The 16,981-nt window shown below is 37.5% G+C and overlaps 8 protein-coding genes across 9 annotated transcripts; 5 read left to right on the forward strand and 3 right to left on the reverse strand.

The window, feature by feature from the left end:
• Window positions 1-46: 46 nt before the first annotated feature.
• On the reverse strand, window positions 47-2,234 carry LOC17893156 (late embryogenesis abundant protein At5g17165). Of its 2 annotated transcripts, none has more exons than XM_006298763.2 (2): window positions 1,984-2,234; window positions 47-457 (listed from the first exon to the last, which is right to left on the reverse strand). In XM_006298763.2, exons 1-2 carry the CDS (start codon window positions 2,094-2,096, stop codon window positions 202-204), a joined length of 369 nt encoding a protein of 122 aa, XP_006298825.1. In that variant the 5' UTR covers window positions 2,097-2,234; the 3' UTR covers window positions 47-201. The 2 variants fall into 2 exon arrangements, with proteins under 2 accessions (XP_006298825.1, XP_006298826.1); XM_006298764.2 differs by having other exon boundaries at window positions 47-460; window positions 1,984-2,228.
• A 335-nt stretch (window positions 2,235-2,569) lies between these two features.
• Window positions 2,570-3,228, forward strand: LOC17891226. Its single transcript, XM_006298749.2, has one exon. It carries the CDS (start codon window positions 2,621-2,623, stop codon window positions 3,011-3,013), a length of 393 nt encoding a protein of 130 aa, XP_006298811.1. The 5' UTR covers window positions 2,570-2,620; the 3' UTR covers window positions 3,014-3,228.
• Window positions 3,229-4,548: 1,320 nt separating this feature from the next.
• On the forward strand, window positions 4,549-5,487 carry LOC17892543. The gene is made up of 2 exons (XM_006298661.2): window positions 4,549-4,839; window positions 5,019-5,487. The coding sequence occupies exons 1-2, from the start codon at window positions 4,664-4,666 to the stop codon at window positions 5,311-5,313; spliced, it is 471 nt and encodes a 156-aa protein (XP_006298723.1). The 5' UTR covers window positions 4,549-4,663; the 3' UTR covers window positions 5,314-5,487.
• Window positions 5,488-5,829: 342 nt separating this feature from the next.
• LOC17891883 (vesicle transport protein GOT1) lies at window positions 5,830-7,571 on the forward strand. Its single transcript, XM_006298716.2, has 6 exons — window positions 5,830-6,055; window positions 6,437-6,528; window positions 6,605-6,685; window positions 6,851-6,948; window positions 7,063-7,144; window positions 7,236-7,571. The coding sequence occupies exons 1-6, from the start codon at window positions 6,025-6,027 to the stop codon at window positions 7,272-7,274; spliced, it is 423 nt and encodes a 140-aa protein (XP_006298778.1). The 5' UTR covers window positions 5,830-6,024; the 3' UTR covers window positions 7,275-7,571.
• Window positions 7,572-7,724: 153 nt separating this feature from the next.
• LOC17891153 (glutathione S-transferase F11) lies at window positions 7,725-8,825 on the forward strand. Its single transcript, XM_006298460.2, has 3 exons — window positions 7,725-8,092; window positions 8,172-8,220; window positions 8,321-8,825. Exons 1-3 carry the CDS (start codon window positions 7,946-7,948, stop codon window positions 8,767-8,769), a joined length of 645 nt encoding a protein of 214 aa, XP_006298522.1. The 5' UTR covers window positions 7,725-7,945; the 3' UTR covers window positions 8,770-8,825.
• A 210-nt stretch (window positions 8,826-9,035) lies between these two features.
• LOC17891969 (NAC domain-containing protein 45) lies at window positions 9,036-11,369 on the reverse strand. Its single transcript, XM_006297499.2, has 6 exons — window positions 11,213-11,369; window positions 10,407-10,687; window positions 10,022-10,303; window positions 9,693-9,941; window positions 9,530-9,602; window positions 9,036-9,440 (listed from the first exon to the last, which is right to left on the reverse strand). Exons 1-6 carry the CDS (start codon window positions 11,367-11,369, stop codon window positions 9,040-9,042), a joined length of 1,443 nt encoding a protein of 480 aa, XP_006297561.1. The 3' UTR covers window positions 9,036-9,039.
• Window positions 11,370-13,315: 1,946 nt separating this feature from the next.
• On the forward strand, window positions 13,316-14,876 carry LOC17890998. Its single transcript, XM_006297889.2, has one exon. It carries the CDS (start codon window positions 13,561-13,563, stop codon window positions 14,665-14,667), a length of 1,107 nt encoding a protein of 368 aa, XP_006297951.1. The 5' UTR covers window positions 13,316-13,560; the 3' UTR covers window positions 14,668-14,876.
• A 122-nt stretch (window positions 14,877-14,998) lies between these two features.
• On the reverse strand, window positions 14,999-16,910 carry LOC17891251 (expansin-A13). The gene is made up of 2 exons (XM_006296665.2): window positions 16,305-16,910; window positions 14,999-15,615 (listed from the first exon to the last, which is right to left on the reverse strand). The coding sequence occupies exons 1-2, from the start codon at window positions 16,790-16,792 to the stop codon at window positions 15,303-15,305; spliced, it is 801 nt and encodes a 266-aa protein (XP_006296727.1). The 5' UTR covers window positions 16,793-16,910; the 3' UTR covers window positions 14,999-15,302.
• Window positions 16,911-16,981: the final 71 nt, after the last annotated feature.

Raw genomic sequence — 16,981 nt, forward strand, 5'->3', positions numbered from 1 at the left:
TGTTGTCTTTTCACTCATCATGGCTTTGATTAACCGTACCGAATAATTTCCAAACTTCATTTTGATTGGTTTGATTCGTTATTGAACATTAACATAGCAGACTTAAAAGGTTTTTAGGACACTATTTGACATAGAGTTTGTCTACTTATAGAACATTATTACAACATTACCACCAGTAAAAAAAAACAGGGAGAGAGAGACTTAAACATGGTGAGTCTTGTCTGAGTCCTCGAGACTAGTGGGGCGAAACCAAGCAGTCTCCTCCAGCACCGCAGAGTCCTGGCGTGCAGCACCTTCAGAGGCGGAGCTGTGATCAGCGGTGGAGGGGCCAAAAACTCCAGTCTGAGGATGAGGAGACCAATATTGATCGGAATCTGGCTTTATGACTTCGTCAGGAACTGCACTTGCATGCAGTTCATCCTCCACGTTCTTATCATACGCCGAGGAATGACCACTCCTGCTGTTCGTTCAAAGGGGGGAAAAAATGATATTTTAGAAGACTTTTTTTTTATCTGATACGATATTTTGTCGCATGTACAAAAAAAAAAAAAAACAAAACAATGCTAAATTATTGAATCAAATAAATTTTGCGATATCAAGGGAAATAAGAAAAAACAAATTTCCAGTTGGGTGGGAGATTGTTTGCTCGGTAGATGAGACGTTATTGCCACCACACAAAAAGAAAATACACACAACAACCAAAAAAAAAAAAAAAAAAAAAGAATTCAGAGTCATACGAAGACGGTCTCTTCTATTTTATCCGGTCATTGTATATTATTAAAGATGGAAAGTTTTGTATTTCAGTAAAAAGTGACCCCCCCCCCCCCCCCATAAATGCCTTTTTCCTTATAAATCGATATAAAAAAATCAAGTAATGTCAAAATATGTCATAGTCAGACTCAGCTCCCATCAATATTTCAATATCTTCAAAGCTGTCGGTCCAATTCTTATCTTTCATTTAACGATATGAGATAATCATCAGGCTACATCACGTCTACTCATCTCAATATATTTATATGGAAAATAACGTGTTTCTTTACGATATGGACTACAGCAAATAAAACTATCAAATGTGGCTTGTAATTTGGTTTACGGTTTTGAGTTTGACCCCAACTACTACACAACACTACGAGTTGTCTACCCAAAAGAAAAGTTTATTCTTCTTCATCGGTGTGGATGTAAATTAACATTACTGACACGTGTCAAATCCTGAATTGGATTTGTTTTGGTATTATCCACTTACGCCTAATGGCATATGGCATATGCCATATCTTTCTACAATGTACCACTGTAGTACATTGCTTATGCTTTTTGTACGAATATATTTTATTTTCATGAAAATGTATTTATTATTTTAAGATTTGATGAAAAAGGATTTTCTTATAAATAAAAAACACTTTTTTAAGACTCAAAATCAAAACACTTGTGCAAATATGACAGGGAGCTTTTCGGATCCATTGCGTTTAAACTAAGCATATACTACATACGACATTTGGAAGAAAAGAAAAAAAAAATTAAAGAGATTGACAGTATTAAAAGACACAACTGATATATATAATTAAACTAATTTGGAACCCTAGTACGTACCTAACTCTGATATCTGAACTTTCTAGATCTGGGAATCATATCTTCAAATCAAGAAAGTGCAAAACTAAGGATCGTTTTGAGTTTTGACCAAAACTAGACACTGATAAACAAACACATTGAGAAATAACCAAAACATCACAACCCTCAAATATGTTGTCGTTAACGACTTTTCATATCAGATTCATTATAATCAAGATGGTGTTATACTATATACTATTATCCATCTCATAAAAACTAATTATATTTCCATAGAAACCAAATGTAGTCGTTTCTCTCTTTTTCTCTTGCCATCAATGTATTTTCTTTTTCTTTTTGTTACATATTAGGTTCAAAGAAACATGGATCCATTTGAAAGAAGAAGGAAAAAAATAGAAAGGGAAAGAGAGTGTTAGATACCGTGGAGAGAAAAGGGCAGAGACGGTGGCGCGTGGGGAAGCGCGTGTGTTTACGATGTGCTTCCTGAAACAGGTGGTGATCAACTGAAAGCTCTTCGATCCGGTGGTTGCCATACAAACTTTGTTTTCCTTTCTGGCGGAGATTACAAGAGATATGAGAATATGTTTGTTTCTACTGTAAAGATTTTGCTTCTTGATGTTCTTGTAGTCAGTATGAGTTTACAACTCCGTTTAATGTGTGCTTATATATATCCATTTATGTATCTGCTTTGACAGTGATGTGATTAGGAGACAAAACACAATCTGATCCACGTGTCTCACCTACTAAACGTTGCCGTTTCGTTTTTTTGTTTTTATATTTATTTTTCTACTTGACAAATAGACGGTGTGTGTAAATCTAACTAAAAGCCTGCTTTAAAGAAGCGGCTACTTTGTGTAACTATTTGGGCCTTATTTAAGAAAACCCAGTCCATATGAGCCCATTTAAAGTCTTCTCCCTCTTAACCGACGTGTGACACGCGTCTACCGCCACGTGTACCACGTTCCTTACATCTTCTTCTCTTCCCCCAGAAAAGAAAAGATCGGAAAATTAGAAATTTCAGAAGAGACTTCTTCAGATCTAGCTTGATCCGGTGATAATGGCGCTCGAATGGGTTGTTTTAGGTTACGCAGCGGCGGCTGAAGCGATCATGGTGGTGCTATTGACGATGCCAGGACTCGACGGACTCCGCAAGGGATTAGTCGCCGTCACGCGTAATCTCCTCAAACCGTTTCTCTCCATAGTTCCTTTCTGCCTCTTCTTATTAATGGACATCTACTGGAAGTACGAGACGATGCCTTCGTGCGAAGGCGATTCCTGCACACCGTCGGAGCATCTTCGTCACCAGAAATCCATGATGAAATCCCAGCGAAACGCGCTTCTCATCGCGGCTGCCCTTGTCTTCTACTGGATCCTTTACTCAGTGACCAATTTGGTTGTCAGGATCGAGCATCTTAACCAGAGGATCGAGAGGCTCAGGAACAAGGATTGATCGGCTCGTCTTGTCTGTCTCAGGTCCAATTAGTGTAATGCCTATTTGTTGGGTTTTCGAGCGTCTCACCTAATTTCGTTAGGTTTTCTCTGTTTCAACGTTTCGAATCTTTGCCTTTTATCTTTCGTAAATTGAAGGATTTGTCATACTTTTCTTGCTTGGATTCTTATTCGTTACCAGATTGAGATTGTTATTCGTTACCAGATTGACTATAATCCTCTCTTCAGTCTTCAGGATAGGCATTGATGGCACACAGACACATCATTGATGGTTTTATTGAATTTGATTCTATGCCACACACTGTGATTTTTCTTGTGCATTCTATGAATTAGCGCTTGTGAATACGGATTTGGTAATCAGGGAACCCTTTTGTTTATAGTAGTGTTCTGGTTTCTAATCTCCGAGAGAAATCCAAACTGTCTCATATGTGCATATTCCACTGCTAGATACAAATATCATGAATTCATGATGCATATGGAATCTGAAGTAGTACAGTAGTAGTATCTGCTTTTGATATGCTTTGCTAGACTCCAGAACCGATCATGAACCCTAGATTGACCAATACCAAACAATCTACATTCGGTATAAAATGACTGATTAGCGTAGTCTAGAGTAATCACTCGTCCTCGAATTTCTAGGTATTCTGTTGTAGAATGATATGTAGGATAGTTAAGTCAAGTACTTACCTCTGAAAATGTTTAAACTTTAGCGACTCTAACTTTTTAATGTACTTGAAGTAGGAATTGAAATTCATTTTGAATATCTTACTAGGGGGAACTCTGTACAGAGGCCCCTGAGTACTGATGCATAATTTAGGAATAGGTTTTTTCTTCAAGTTAAACACTGAGTTTAGTTATTTTATCAGTCTTTTCTGATGAAAATTGGTGGTTGGCCCTCGTTGGAGGGATATAATTAGAGTAAAGAACAGTTGATTCTGACTCTGCATGGTACCAGTTAGAATAAAAACGGTAGAAAATTAGTGAACCTTTCTTTTAAGCTGGAATAAAGGCAAAACAAGCACAGCACAGTCGAGGAAAACATTCTACTTGCTCTTCGGTCAAGAAAACGTAAAAGATTCTTCTAATCCTATCGATTACTTTCTTACCAGTCGCACATCTTGATAATGTTTTTAAAAGGCGATCATGTGCTACGGGCCTTAACGGTCCATAAATACTTAAAAAAAAAGTTCATTTATCAATCATGGCCCAAAAAGTCGTTGAATCTATTCAACGCAGTTCGACACGTATCGTTAGATTCGTTACACAGAGATTCTCGATGACATCGTTCTTCGTGCCATCTGTTTCCACCCACCACGTAACATGTATCTAATCTCCGTCCATTTCTTCAATCTTTCCACGTGTCTTCATCTCGTTCAATTCATTCCCAAAAATATCTTATCTCTGACATGTTTATTTATTTAAAAGACCGCAAAACCAGAACCCATGTTCATGGGCGTGACATGTTATTTGTGAAACAGAGCTCATTAGATAATGTTTTTAATTCGAATTATTCACTACGTAAACAGTTTTAATTACGGGCCGACTATATATAAAAACACATTCATTAAAAATATTTATAAGCGTATAAATGCCACTGTTCCTGTTCTCAACTCTTTTAGTAATAAATTAGGAGCGGCTTAAAAGAAGAAAAATGCACTATCAAGAACAGATGGAGTCTCTTATGCTGGGAGAAGAACGCAGACGCGGAAACTACGTCAGAGACGCTGACGCTGACGCTGACGCAGATGAAGGTGCTAACTCTCAGTCTTCTTTTCCAAACTCTCCTGATGATTCGGACCGTCGAAGCTCTTCTTCTTCTTCCTCAAGGTAAAGAGAATTAGAATTAATGTTCTGTTGATGTTAAATATTGTCCGAACAGACCCCAAATAATTACGGTGTTTTCTTAATATATAATCTTATACTAGTTTAGGAGTACAATACGGAAATATTTTATTTCTGGGGAGTTTAGAGAAATAGTTTTTGAAATTGTTACGAATATATTGCAGGAGAGGATTATCGAAATATTACAAAGGTAAATCACAGTCTTTCACATCGTTGGCCGAAGCGCTAACCGTGGAAGATCTCGCGAAGCCGGAGAATCCATTCAACGCAAAGCTTAAGCAGCGAAGAGAAAGCCCTCACTGTCGTAGATTATCCGGATGTGGCGGCGCATCGGAGCGAAATCTAAGTGGTCACGACGTTTTTCTTGACAGGCCGCCGCGACTTTCCGGTAACAGACCGCCTCTTAGAGCCCAGACGCTCTCGGCGGCTCATATTTCGGCTTTGCTCACTCGAACCTAAACCGGGTTTCGTTTTGGGACGATGATGTGTTTCAAGCTCTTTTTGCTTTCTAATTTTTGTATAAGTTTACTTTAAAAAAGTGTTCGACTCTTTCGATAATTTTGTAATTTTTCCAGTTTAAATAGTATGCACTTAACAGAGTAAATAAATATAAGTAACTGACCAGTTTTCTTATTTCATCAATAGTCTTTTTAGGATATGGTCCTATGGTATGGAGTAAAATTTTACTTGTTATTGTTATGACTGAACCTTGAAAATGAAAAATCGATGAATTAAGAAAATAAAAATCTAAAATTATGCAACAGTTTAGTTTAATTGGCCTTTAATGGGCTAGGCTGGAGTCACGGTTATATATAGTGGACCTTATATGGGTCTTTTGTTTAATTGGCCTTTAATGGGCCTAACCCCCGAACGCCAGAAATCTTTTGGGGTATGTTCGTAAGGGATTAACAGTGAGGGGGTTCTTTTGAAATATCTCATGCTGTCAAGATGACGTGGAGACCCAAGGATGACGAAGCTTTGACTCGCGCTTGGTTCCTTCTACTGGAAGTCGTTGACATTTGACACCACCACCACGTTCCAATTCCAAGAAGATGAAGATCCAAACTCTTGGGTTGATTTCAGAGACTAAAATAAAATACACTGTGTCAGATCTGAAACTTGTTTGAATTGTCTTCTTACGTTTTCTGATTGTCTAATTCGACGGTAACAATGGCTTCCTTGGAGATGAACGACCTAAAAAGTAAGTTCCGATACAGTCGTTAAATTGGGATGTGATCATAATGAACTCGTATCCATTGATTTCAAATTGAGCTATTTGCCTTGTCGATTGAAATTGTTTGCTACCCTTACCCACGGCTGAATTGTTGAGAAATTTATTGGCATATTCTGGTTTCTTCTGTTTTGTGCCTCTTTGGCTATGGCTTCATTGTGTGTTAGTAGTATCTATGGAGGCTAAAAAAATTGATCTATGGAGGCTAAAAAAAATTGATTTTTTTTTTTATATTCTTCATGATGTTGCACTTGGGAATTTGTTATCATTATTGTTGAGTCATACAAAAGTTCAATATTTTGAACTAGTCACATTATTGAAAATTTGCTGATATGGTGATATATGTGGCAGAGATTGGGCTAGGTTTGACTGGATTTGGTGTCTTCTTTACATTCCTGGGAGTGATATTTGTGTTTGACAAGGGACTCATAGCCATGGGAAATGTAGGAATTTACCAGCTTTGTGCTCTTACGATTTTAGCAAGATATAATTCTAAGTCTCTGTAGTCTATTTGAACAGATCCTCTTCCTAGCTGGTGTTACTCTAACCATTGGAATCCACCCAGCTATCCAATTCTTTACTAAACGGCAGAATTTTAAGGTTGTTTCTTTCATTATCCCTTTTGTTTTCAATCTGATTCCTAAGGTCACAAGGCAAAGACTAAAGCTATGACTAAGCGAGAAGAACTCTCATGATATATCTTTGTGTTTTTGAAGAGTATAGTAGTTAATAAATCTTCTTGCTTTTATACTTCTTGATATACAGGGTACTATTTCATTTGGATTGGGTTTCTTGTTTGTTGTGTTTGGATGGCCTATCTTCGGTTTGCTTCTAGAATCTTATGGTTTCCTTGTCCTCTTCAGGTGGGTTTTTTTTCAAGTGTACTTCTCCTAACAAATTTGTGGTTTTACTAATTCATGTTCTAGTTGTTGATTTGCTTACTAATGTCTTTTGTCCATTCTTCTGTACTTGTTAAGTGGTTTCTGGCCTACACTTGCCGTCTTCCTTCAAAGGATACCTCTATTGGGCTGGCTTTTGCATCAACCATACATAAGATCGGTACGTTGCACTTGCTCTCAGTTTTACTATTTAGACACATTTGTCTTATGATCCAATCGAACTTTTACCAACTATTTGGTCATTGAATCAGTTGCTGGATCGCTACCGTGGAAGGCGTGTCCCTGTCTGAACCCACTTTGCACAAAAACACATATCGTCATAAACCACTGTTGATACAAAGGTACATATGTATATACAAACCACTCTTGTTCTCCTCGTTAATGCGTTGTAAATGGTTCTTGGAACTGGGTTTGTGAATAATAATATTGGGAAATGTAGTCTTGTGTCTTTTTCTCTCTTTTCGATTCCCTGATCATTGTCCAATCTATCACCTGTTGAAAGCTTCTCCTATTTGTTTATGGAGATTTCGTTTGTACAACCACTTAAGCTAATTGTATAGCTTTTAGTTATGATCATGTTTATTGTATCGAACCATCTCAAACGTTGTCTTGTTATGTTGAGACTAATGTACAATTATGAATGCTCCTTAACATGGTATTTAGAACTTCTTATACATTCTCTTTTATGATATCTGACATAATTGCACCATAGAAAAGAAAGAAAAAAAAACATTAAAATCAATAATTCCATGATAAAAGCACGTTTCTATTTCTCACCTACTCACCGGTCCAGGGGATTTCCACTGATTACCATCCACAGGCAAACTGATTCTTTAATTTAAAGGTTGAAATATCATTTTGTGGTCTATAAAACAGACGCACACACACATCCACATTCTCTATCGGTATTTACAATTGATATCAATTGTTACGAATAAAGTTATAAAATTTTAATCAGAAAATGGTGGTCAAAGTGTATGGGCAGATAAAAGCAGCTAATCCGCAGAGAGTATTGCTCTGTTTTTTGGAGAAAGGCATCGAGTTTGAAGTGGTTCATGTAGATCTCGATCAACTTGAGCAGAAAAAACCACAACATCTTCTCCGTCAGGTATGAGCAGTTTTATGTTATAGCACATTATCATCACAGAAAACGTATTATTCATTGTGTAACTCTTCCCTTGTATTAGCCGTTTGGTCAAGTTCCAGCTATTGAAGATGGAGATCTAAAGCTTTTTGGTAACCTTTATAACTTATTTTATATATTCTTATGGTAATGGTAAAATAAAGAAAAAACAAACAGAAGAAGCTATTTATGTGTTGGATTTGTGGCTTCAAGAGTCGCGAGCCATAGCGAGGTACTACGCGACAAAGTATGCGGACCAAGGAACGGACCTGTTGGGCAAGACATTGGAGAGACGAGCCATTGTTGACCAGTGGATGGAAGTTGAGAATAACTATCTCTACGCTGTGGCTCTACCCTTAGTTATGAACGTCGTCTTTAAGCCCAAGTTTGGTGAGCCATGCGACGTCACTTTGGTTGAAGAGCTAAAGGTCAAGTTCGACAAGGTCCTGGATGTGTATGAGAACCGGTTAGCTACGAACCGGTACTTGGCCGGTGATGAATTCACATTGGCTGATTTGACTCATATGCCCGGTATGAGATATATCATGAATGAAACCAGTTTGTGCGGTTTGGTTACGTCTCGAGAGAATGTTAACCGGTGGTGGAATGAGATTTCGGCTAGACCGGCTTGGAAGAAGCTCATGGAATTGGCTACCTACTAAATTCATGTTAATTGTCTAATTTATGGGACACAATTGCTAGAATTTTCCATTAAAAAGGTGAATAATGCGAAATCTTGAGAGAAATAACAACGAAAGAAAACTATATATCCTCTTAATGGAAATATTCGTATAAGAAATATTTTTAAATAGTAGGAAATACAATAATTAAATGTTAAATATTAGTATACATGTATATTATGTAAATGCCCTGTTATCCAAATGGGATTAAATAAATCGGATTAAATAAATCAACAATTTATAAAAAAAGAATCAGAAAAAAATCGCAAGACATTTGTAGTATTGCTGAGCCATTAAACTACAAAGTGTTAGTTTTGTCTTGGTGATCTTCTCAGCTCTTTGTAACCAAGAATCTTTGTCCTCTTCGATAAACAATGTTCTTTCTTCCACATTATTGTGATTGACGTGAACTTTCAACGTGTGAGAAGGCACGACTTGGTGATATTGAATCTTCGTTGTTTGATATGTCGAAATGAGCATTTGGTTGTTAAATCTAGTTTCTTCTTCAACCACCTCGAATCCTGATGAATCAAGTGTTTCATTTGTATCCAACTGTTCATTATTGTCTTCTATTCTATTCACGTTTTCCTCGTTATATTTATCAAATGAGAAAAAATCATCGATATCTATGTGGTCCTCATTGGTATTGTTCCCTGTAAATTAAACAATTTGTAATCATCGTTAGATAGGAAGAGCACCATAACAATCTTGTATTTTAAACCTAATTATAAAACATGCTCACCATGAAATCCAAGATTTTGGTGATCAGTATCATCCAAACTCGGTATGATCTTTTGCTCTTCTAAATAACCGGCCTTTTCAAATGCATAAATAATATACATATGTTAGGCTTAAATATTAACATTGAAATAAGTATCTTTAAATAGTCGGATATATATACATACCTGGTTCAAATGATGATTAGACGTCATCAATTGGTCAACATAATTGCCAACGTGGATCACTTGATCCCCAACGCTATTATAGTGGTTGGAGTTACTTGCAACGAAAGTAAAGTCGTCAAAAACGCCATGATCGTTGTTGTGAGTCATACTCGTGAAGAAATCGCAATCATTAACCGCAGAGTTCTCTACACGCAACGGTGGTAGAGATACATTGTGTCGTAACATTGAACATTCGATCTCTGTATTAACCTGTACATATAGAAAATCCATCATTCAAAATATTTAATATGTTGATGGATGTAAAAAACTTTGAAATATATTAGTTATACCTTATATGGAGTAGGGAATGGTCTATAAGAAGAGCCGTAGAATTGTGACCAGTCCTCGTTGCTGATTGCGTTGGAGTTAAAACGCTCGTTGCCAAATCGCGGTTGGAATGTGTTTTGAACTTGATGAGTAGCTGAACTGATTTCGAGATCTGAACAATTGTCAAAACTCGATGAGCCGTTACCGCTCACATTCGGCATCGCGTGGACATATGACCGATGCTGATCTCTTGGCTTAGCTTCAATCACAATCTTTTTGAACACACGACAAAGTGCATATGCATCCTGATCACACATAGAATTTAATTAGACGATTTTAAAAAAATATGATATATACACAAGAAAAATAATAATTAGACGATTCAGTTATAGTAAGCCAATTACGAACCTGCATGCCGTACGCAGAAGGCTCGCATTCGGTTTCATCGAGTCGATATTCGTGCATGACCCAACCGGTTCTAATACCATGTGGCGCACGGCCACGGTAGTAAACCAGTGTCTTCTTGGTTCCAATGGCTCGGTCTCTCCAACTCACACGACGGTCTTTGCCAGTGGCCTTCCAATAACCGCCTTTGGTTGCGCGGTTTGTCCTTGAGCCGTTAGGGTACTTCCGGTCACGTGGGCTGAAGAAGTACCATTCTTGGTCTTTGCTCGGAAGCAAAGATTTTCCTATATTTCATTAGTGACTACTTTAGACAGCGTCATTTGTCAAAGCATGTGTATGTATATGAATAAATTCTAAACGTTAAGAATATCTCAACTAAGTTCGATCGCGGCATTCATGTTTTTTACAATTATACAATTTTAAAATATATATATAGAAATAATAACAAATCAAATTAAGAAAATAATTATATAAAAAATACTGCTTATATATGTGCTTGTACATGTGGAATTTTTCCGGAAGAAAATTAAAGTATATAGATAGGGTTTCTTCATCCATATTATATTCTTATTCTTTTCTTCAACCTAGCTCTCTTGTTGTTATGGGTTTTATAGACCAATTAAAAAACAATTCTTATCGTAGAAATTGTAAGATTTTAATCCAAATGAAATTTGAAATCTAAAATTATCATCGAGCAATGTTTATCATAAACTATATATATGAACATCCTAGAAAAGATTTAAATCATATATAATAGCTATAGTAACTCATGCATATATAAAGGAAGAAGATCAAATTAGTAATATTACCTGGTAAGTCCCATGGCTCACACTTGTAGAGATCAACTTCAGCGATAACCTCAAGTTCAATTTCTAGACCGTTGATCTTTCTTTTTAGATAGTAAGTAATTAGTTCCTCGTCCGTTGGATGGAATCTGAAACCTGGAGGTAACGAGACAGGAGCCATAGATATAATATAATCTCTTGAAATTGTGATGTTTGAATCAATTTCAAGAAAGAAAGAGAGAGCTAGAGAGAATTGAGACTCGAGGAGAAGAAGAAGATAGAAATGGTTTGTTTTCGTTGAGGGTTTGGAGAGCAAAGGGGGTTATTATATATATATATATATAAAGACAGAAGAAATGAAAAAGGAGAAACAAAAGTGAATAAAGGGAAGGTCCCTATCCCAATACTAAAACAAATTATTATTAAAATTTCATCATCTTTTTTTATATATATAAAAATTGTCTTACGCATAACGCATTCTAATATGGTATAAGAAAAACATGATCACGAGGGAGATTAATTATGTACTAAACCGGAATAATTAAAGAAAAATTGGCGCCCTAAATGAATGGTTAACCGTGTTTCTTCATCAAGTGGCGATCCTCAATTATATTATCCCATGCTTCTCCGCGAGTGGTCGGTCTAGAATATTTGTGCACGTGTTCGAGTTCTATTGGTTGCATGGAAGATCGAATCTTGGGTTAACCCAAAACTGTTGCAATCTCTTTTTTTGGTTCTTCGGCGGCACTTCTAACTGAAATAACTGTCTATCTTTTAATTATTTTGTACCCACTTGCATGCGAATCCTTTGTCTTCTTTTCACATTGCCATCTGATCTACGTACATAAATATTAGCATAGTTGTCTTTTTTTTTTTCTTTTTTTTTTTCATTTATATGTCTTTTTCAGATTCATATATATGAATGATAGTTTAAATGGCTCGTCGTCTATAAGGCATTTTATTGTCCGCTCAATCAAAGTTCTTATATTTAATATAGTGTATTTATTATAATATATGATGTTAATTTTAACATGTTCACATTTGGTATCGATTATTATACAACTTCTCTATGAGTATATATGAACATTTGGTAGCGATTAGTATATCATGCAACTTAACTAAATTTCGCATAAATTAATGAAACCAGAATCAAAAGAGAAAGAAGAAACAAAACACGGAAAAGCATATGAGAATGAGATGGATATATCCATCATGTGGGATCCAGCAGATGTGAACATGTGAATAAATCCTTGGAAGTAATTCATGGGCCATCCCCTCGGAGCATCACTTCTCAGCCTTTCTCATCATCGTCTTAACCTTTTTCTCTCATTATTCCTAATTCCATATTCTCGTTCTTTCGTCTTATTTGCAGGGGCGGACCTAGGTGATAGATGGTGGTGGCACTTGCCCCCATTAACGTATAAATTAAAGAAATTTTAGTAGTGAACAATAATGTTGTAATGGCAAAGTGGTTAAGACTGTATTCACTAATAGTTTGAGATTGCTGGTTCGATTCCCTATAGCTACATTTTTCACCCACTAAAATATTATGCTGGACCCGCCCCTGCTTATTTGTATAATTGCATCACCATTTTTATACACACACATGTATATAATATATATATCTAGATACCTATATACCCTTCTCGACACATTTCCCCCACATGAATCCATCTTTTGGTTCTTTACTTAATTATTTCTTCCTAGCTGCTAAGTGCTAACGTTCACACACATCTCTATAAAACTAATAACATAGATTAGCCCTACCTTATGATACGATCATAAGATGTTTCTAATTAGGCGTAATTATTCTGATTTGATACACCTCTACAGAAAATGAGAAAGTAACAAAATAAGTACAAAATTATGTAAAATCGGTGAGTTAAACTGACGGGTCGGGCTTGGAAGAAGCTAAATGGGCTTCTACGTGGGCCGAGAAACTTATGATCAAAATCAACAACATGCGGTCACGTGATAGTGTAATACCCAGCGGTGAGCGCACGTTAGAATAGTTTCCCAGTTCCATTTTCAGGCTAAAGTGAACCGAACTATGTCGTTCTGAGATGAGATCATAAATTAATGGAGATCTTACTTATATGTAAATTTAAGAAAGGAAAAAAATAAAAAACCGAAACGAAGAAGAGAAGAAGCCTACGGTTGTTCTGTTCCTTTCAATCTCACCAAATTATCATCTTCGCCTTCAATCTTTGTTTTCTGTCTGATGTGTTCTCTTCACCAAACCAAATTCTTAACCCTAGCTTCTTAATTAAAGGAAATAATAAATAAAAGAGTTTAATTCGATCGAATCTGGATGAAGTTAGTTTTGTCTAGATGAAATCTAGATAGATGTGACTGATTCCGTAATCAGAGAGATGCTAGGAGCGATCCATTTCGGAGTATTAGCAGCTTGTTTCGTCCTCTTCGTTCCCATGGTTATGGCGGGTTGGCATCTGAGCAGGAACAAGATGCTCTTCTTTAGTGGCGCTTTGTTTATTTCACTCGCGGTTTGCGTTCATCTCACGCCTTATTTCCCTTCTGTTTCGGACATCGTAGCCTCTGTTTCGTCTGTTGTCGTCTACGATCATCGTATCTCTTGTATTAACGAGGTGAATCAGATTGTCTGGGATGTTAAGCCGGTTCCCAATCCCGAGTCAGTTCGTAGGCATAATGGCTCAACGAAGCTTGATTATTTCGTGAAGAATTGGGATTGGATGAAATCGAGGAAAGTTTTGAGCTGTGAGTTTCAGAAATTGGATAAATTCGATGTTTCGGATTTGTTGAATGGATCTTGGGTTGTTGTCGCTGGTGATTCTCAGGCGAGATTCGTGGCTTTGTCTTTGTTGAATCTTGTTTTGGGTTCCGATTCAAAAGCTATGGAGTCTGTTAAAGATGATCTGTTCAAGAGACATAGTGATTACAGCATTGTGGTTAAGGAGATTGGGATGAAGCTTGATTTTGTGTGGGCTCCTTACGAGAGAGATTTGGATGATCTTGTGGTATCGTATAAGAAGAAGAACAAGTATCCAGATGTTGTGATTATGGGAAGTGGGTTATGGCACATGCTTCATGTGAACAATGCTTCGGATTTCGGCTTCCGGTTGAAGCAATTGAGTAGTCATGTAGAGTCTCTAGTGCCCTTGACGCCAAAGGAGCAAGAAGGAGGCGGATCGGCCTCTGGTAGATCTATGCATCTCTTCTGGATCGGGATGCCAGTTTTGATCAATGGGATGTTGAATACGGATGAGAAGAAGCAGAAGATGAGTGATACGGTGTGGCATGAGTATGATAGATCACTGGGGGAGAGTAAGATCTTGCGCCAAATGGGTGGTCCGCTTATCTTGCTTGATATCCAGTCCTTCACATGGAATTGTGGACCGCAATGTACACTTGACGGAATGCATTATGACTCTGCGGTCTATGACGCCGCTGTTCACGTCATGCTCAATGCGTTGCTTATCGAATCTCATCAAACTTTATGAGTTCTTGACACGGTTTTCTTTTGTTATTTTCCATTTTCTTTGCGGTTCTTCTGTAGAGTTTTAAGAGCAGTTTGATGTTGATAGGAATTTTTTACAACACACGATGATCCTTTTGGCCTGAATGATCTTCACATTGGAAGTAAGTGAACTTACATTCTTGGCTATAATAGGTTTAATATCTTTTGACTTTGAACCTTTAGTTATTCTGATTCTTGTTATACATCACAACACCCTTTTGCATTCACTGTTTTATATTCTTCAGTTTAATCTGATTATCGCCTACTTTTACAAAATCGAAACACAGTACACCAGTGGTTTGATCGAAAACGAAAACTGCAAGACTCAATGCTCATCATTAGCTTTAAGCATTTGAAAGGAAGCTTAAGCTCCTTTAGTATTGTAAACAAATAGATACAGTAGTGATGTTTGTGTGATCACTGTTCTTAGTACATTGGTGATATTTGTACCTATGCGTGGGAAAAGAGAGAGACGATGAAATGCAAAAGTCTGACCCAAGTTCCTTCCTTTTCAACCCTAAGAAGATAACCTTAGACCAAGATCGATATACTTGCCATCAAAAAAATTCCGACCAGGAAAAAAGAATCACGAGATATCTCCATAAACCCGTGTTTGTCTCACGGAGTCTCGAATTGTTTCCCTTCGAAGGTCTGTCCGTAATTCCAGTTTTTAGGAGAGACATTGTAAGATGTCACGGTTGACCTGTCACTAGAAGTTACCTCAAATGAGAGAGCTTGGTTCTTGAGATCAGCATTGATATGCCAATTTTGTCCCCAATTCCGACCCATAGGTAACCACCCGGTTCTCGACCCTTTGATCTTCACAGCAGCTATATCACCGGATCCCGCAACATTGGTGATAAGAACCGAGATGAAAATGCCCCCACCATCAACTGTAAACCGCATGCTCCCTTCCCTTCTGCAGTTGATCCTGTTTTGGTAAAACCAACAAGAATAATAGTTACATGTTTTGTCAAGCCATAACTTGAAGTAATATGCAACTACTCTTTACAGGTTCAGCTCCAAACGATTGGCAAACCAACGATCCAGACAATCATGAACCTAAAGAGTTGATTATCGCCTCATGACTAAAACTTTACCAAAGCGATCAATTTCAGTCATATCATTTGGTTTCCTCTCTTCTTCATCTCATTGTTAAGATGAAAATGTCTAAAATAAACATTTTATCTACACCCCTGTATTATACAGACTAACCTTCCTAGCATTTGAAACGAGAGGCAATACTATTCAGATTTACTACAATGTTGTCATCAATCCAATCAAACCTATCCAATACAAATTTCTCTTGTATAAATAATCTGTAAACACTAAACTACTCGAATAGAGCGATCAAGGGCAAAAAAGTAAATGGCTGATTCGAGACATCACTTAGGGTAAACCCAGCTCATGTAAAGCACACGGATATCGAAGAAGACGGAAAACACAAAAGCAAAAGAGGCATCTTCGCCTCCATTTTTAAATCGAAAGAGGAGGGCCAAACAAAGAAAAAGCAGAAGCGCGTTCCCACCACCGCAAACGCATTTTCTCCCAAAACGCGAAACAAATTGGAAATTTAAAAAAAAAAACAAAACAATGTTATGAGAGAGAGAGAAAACGCACCTCCGATACTGCACCGGCATGTTGCCAGCTTTCCAAATAGCGATCTTCTCAAACGCTTCGATGGGAAGCACGAAATGTTTGTTGGGTGGATTACAGTGACCACCAGCTTCTGGATCAAATCCGTAATTAGGAGCACAAAAATTAGTAGCGGTGAGAATGATAGAAGTTCCAGGGATACACCAACGGAGATCATCAACACATCTGAGCTCGTAACAAGCACCACAGATCTGACCACGCTCAAACAGAGTCTCGCTCACACCAACCGTAGCCATTCCGTATCCAGATTTGACGAGATCTCCGTACCCACACGCACCGCCCACCGCGTCCCGAGGATTCGTCGCCGCGTAGTAGGTGGCTCGAGCTGGCCGCCATTCTGAGGCGTCGGAAGATACGGAGGAAGAAGAAGGTGAAGAGGTTGACGAAGAGTAATGAGAAATCGCCGGCTGTAACAGTGTAAGGAAGAGTAAAGGTAGAAGCAACCGTTGCATCTCTCCGGCGAGAGAGGAGTAAAGTACAACAAAGCGTTTGATTTTTGAGAGAGATTTGATTTTTGGTTTCTCTTTTTGTTAGTCTTTTTACTCCTTTAGTGGGAAAACATATTGCTTTTACCGGTTTGTCGGTTTCTTGATATGACCAAAATACCCTCCAACTTAGCGGCTTAAGTACAAAATCAAATC

This window comes from Capsella rubella, unplaced genomic scaffold (assembly GCF_000375325.1).
Source record: "Capsella rubella cultivar Monte Gargano unplaced genomic scaffold, Caprub1_0 scaffold_3, whole genome shotgun sequence".
Taxonomy (NCBI): Eukaryota; Viridiplantae; Streptophyta; class Magnoliopsida; order Brassicales; family Brassicaceae; genus Capsella; species Capsella rubella.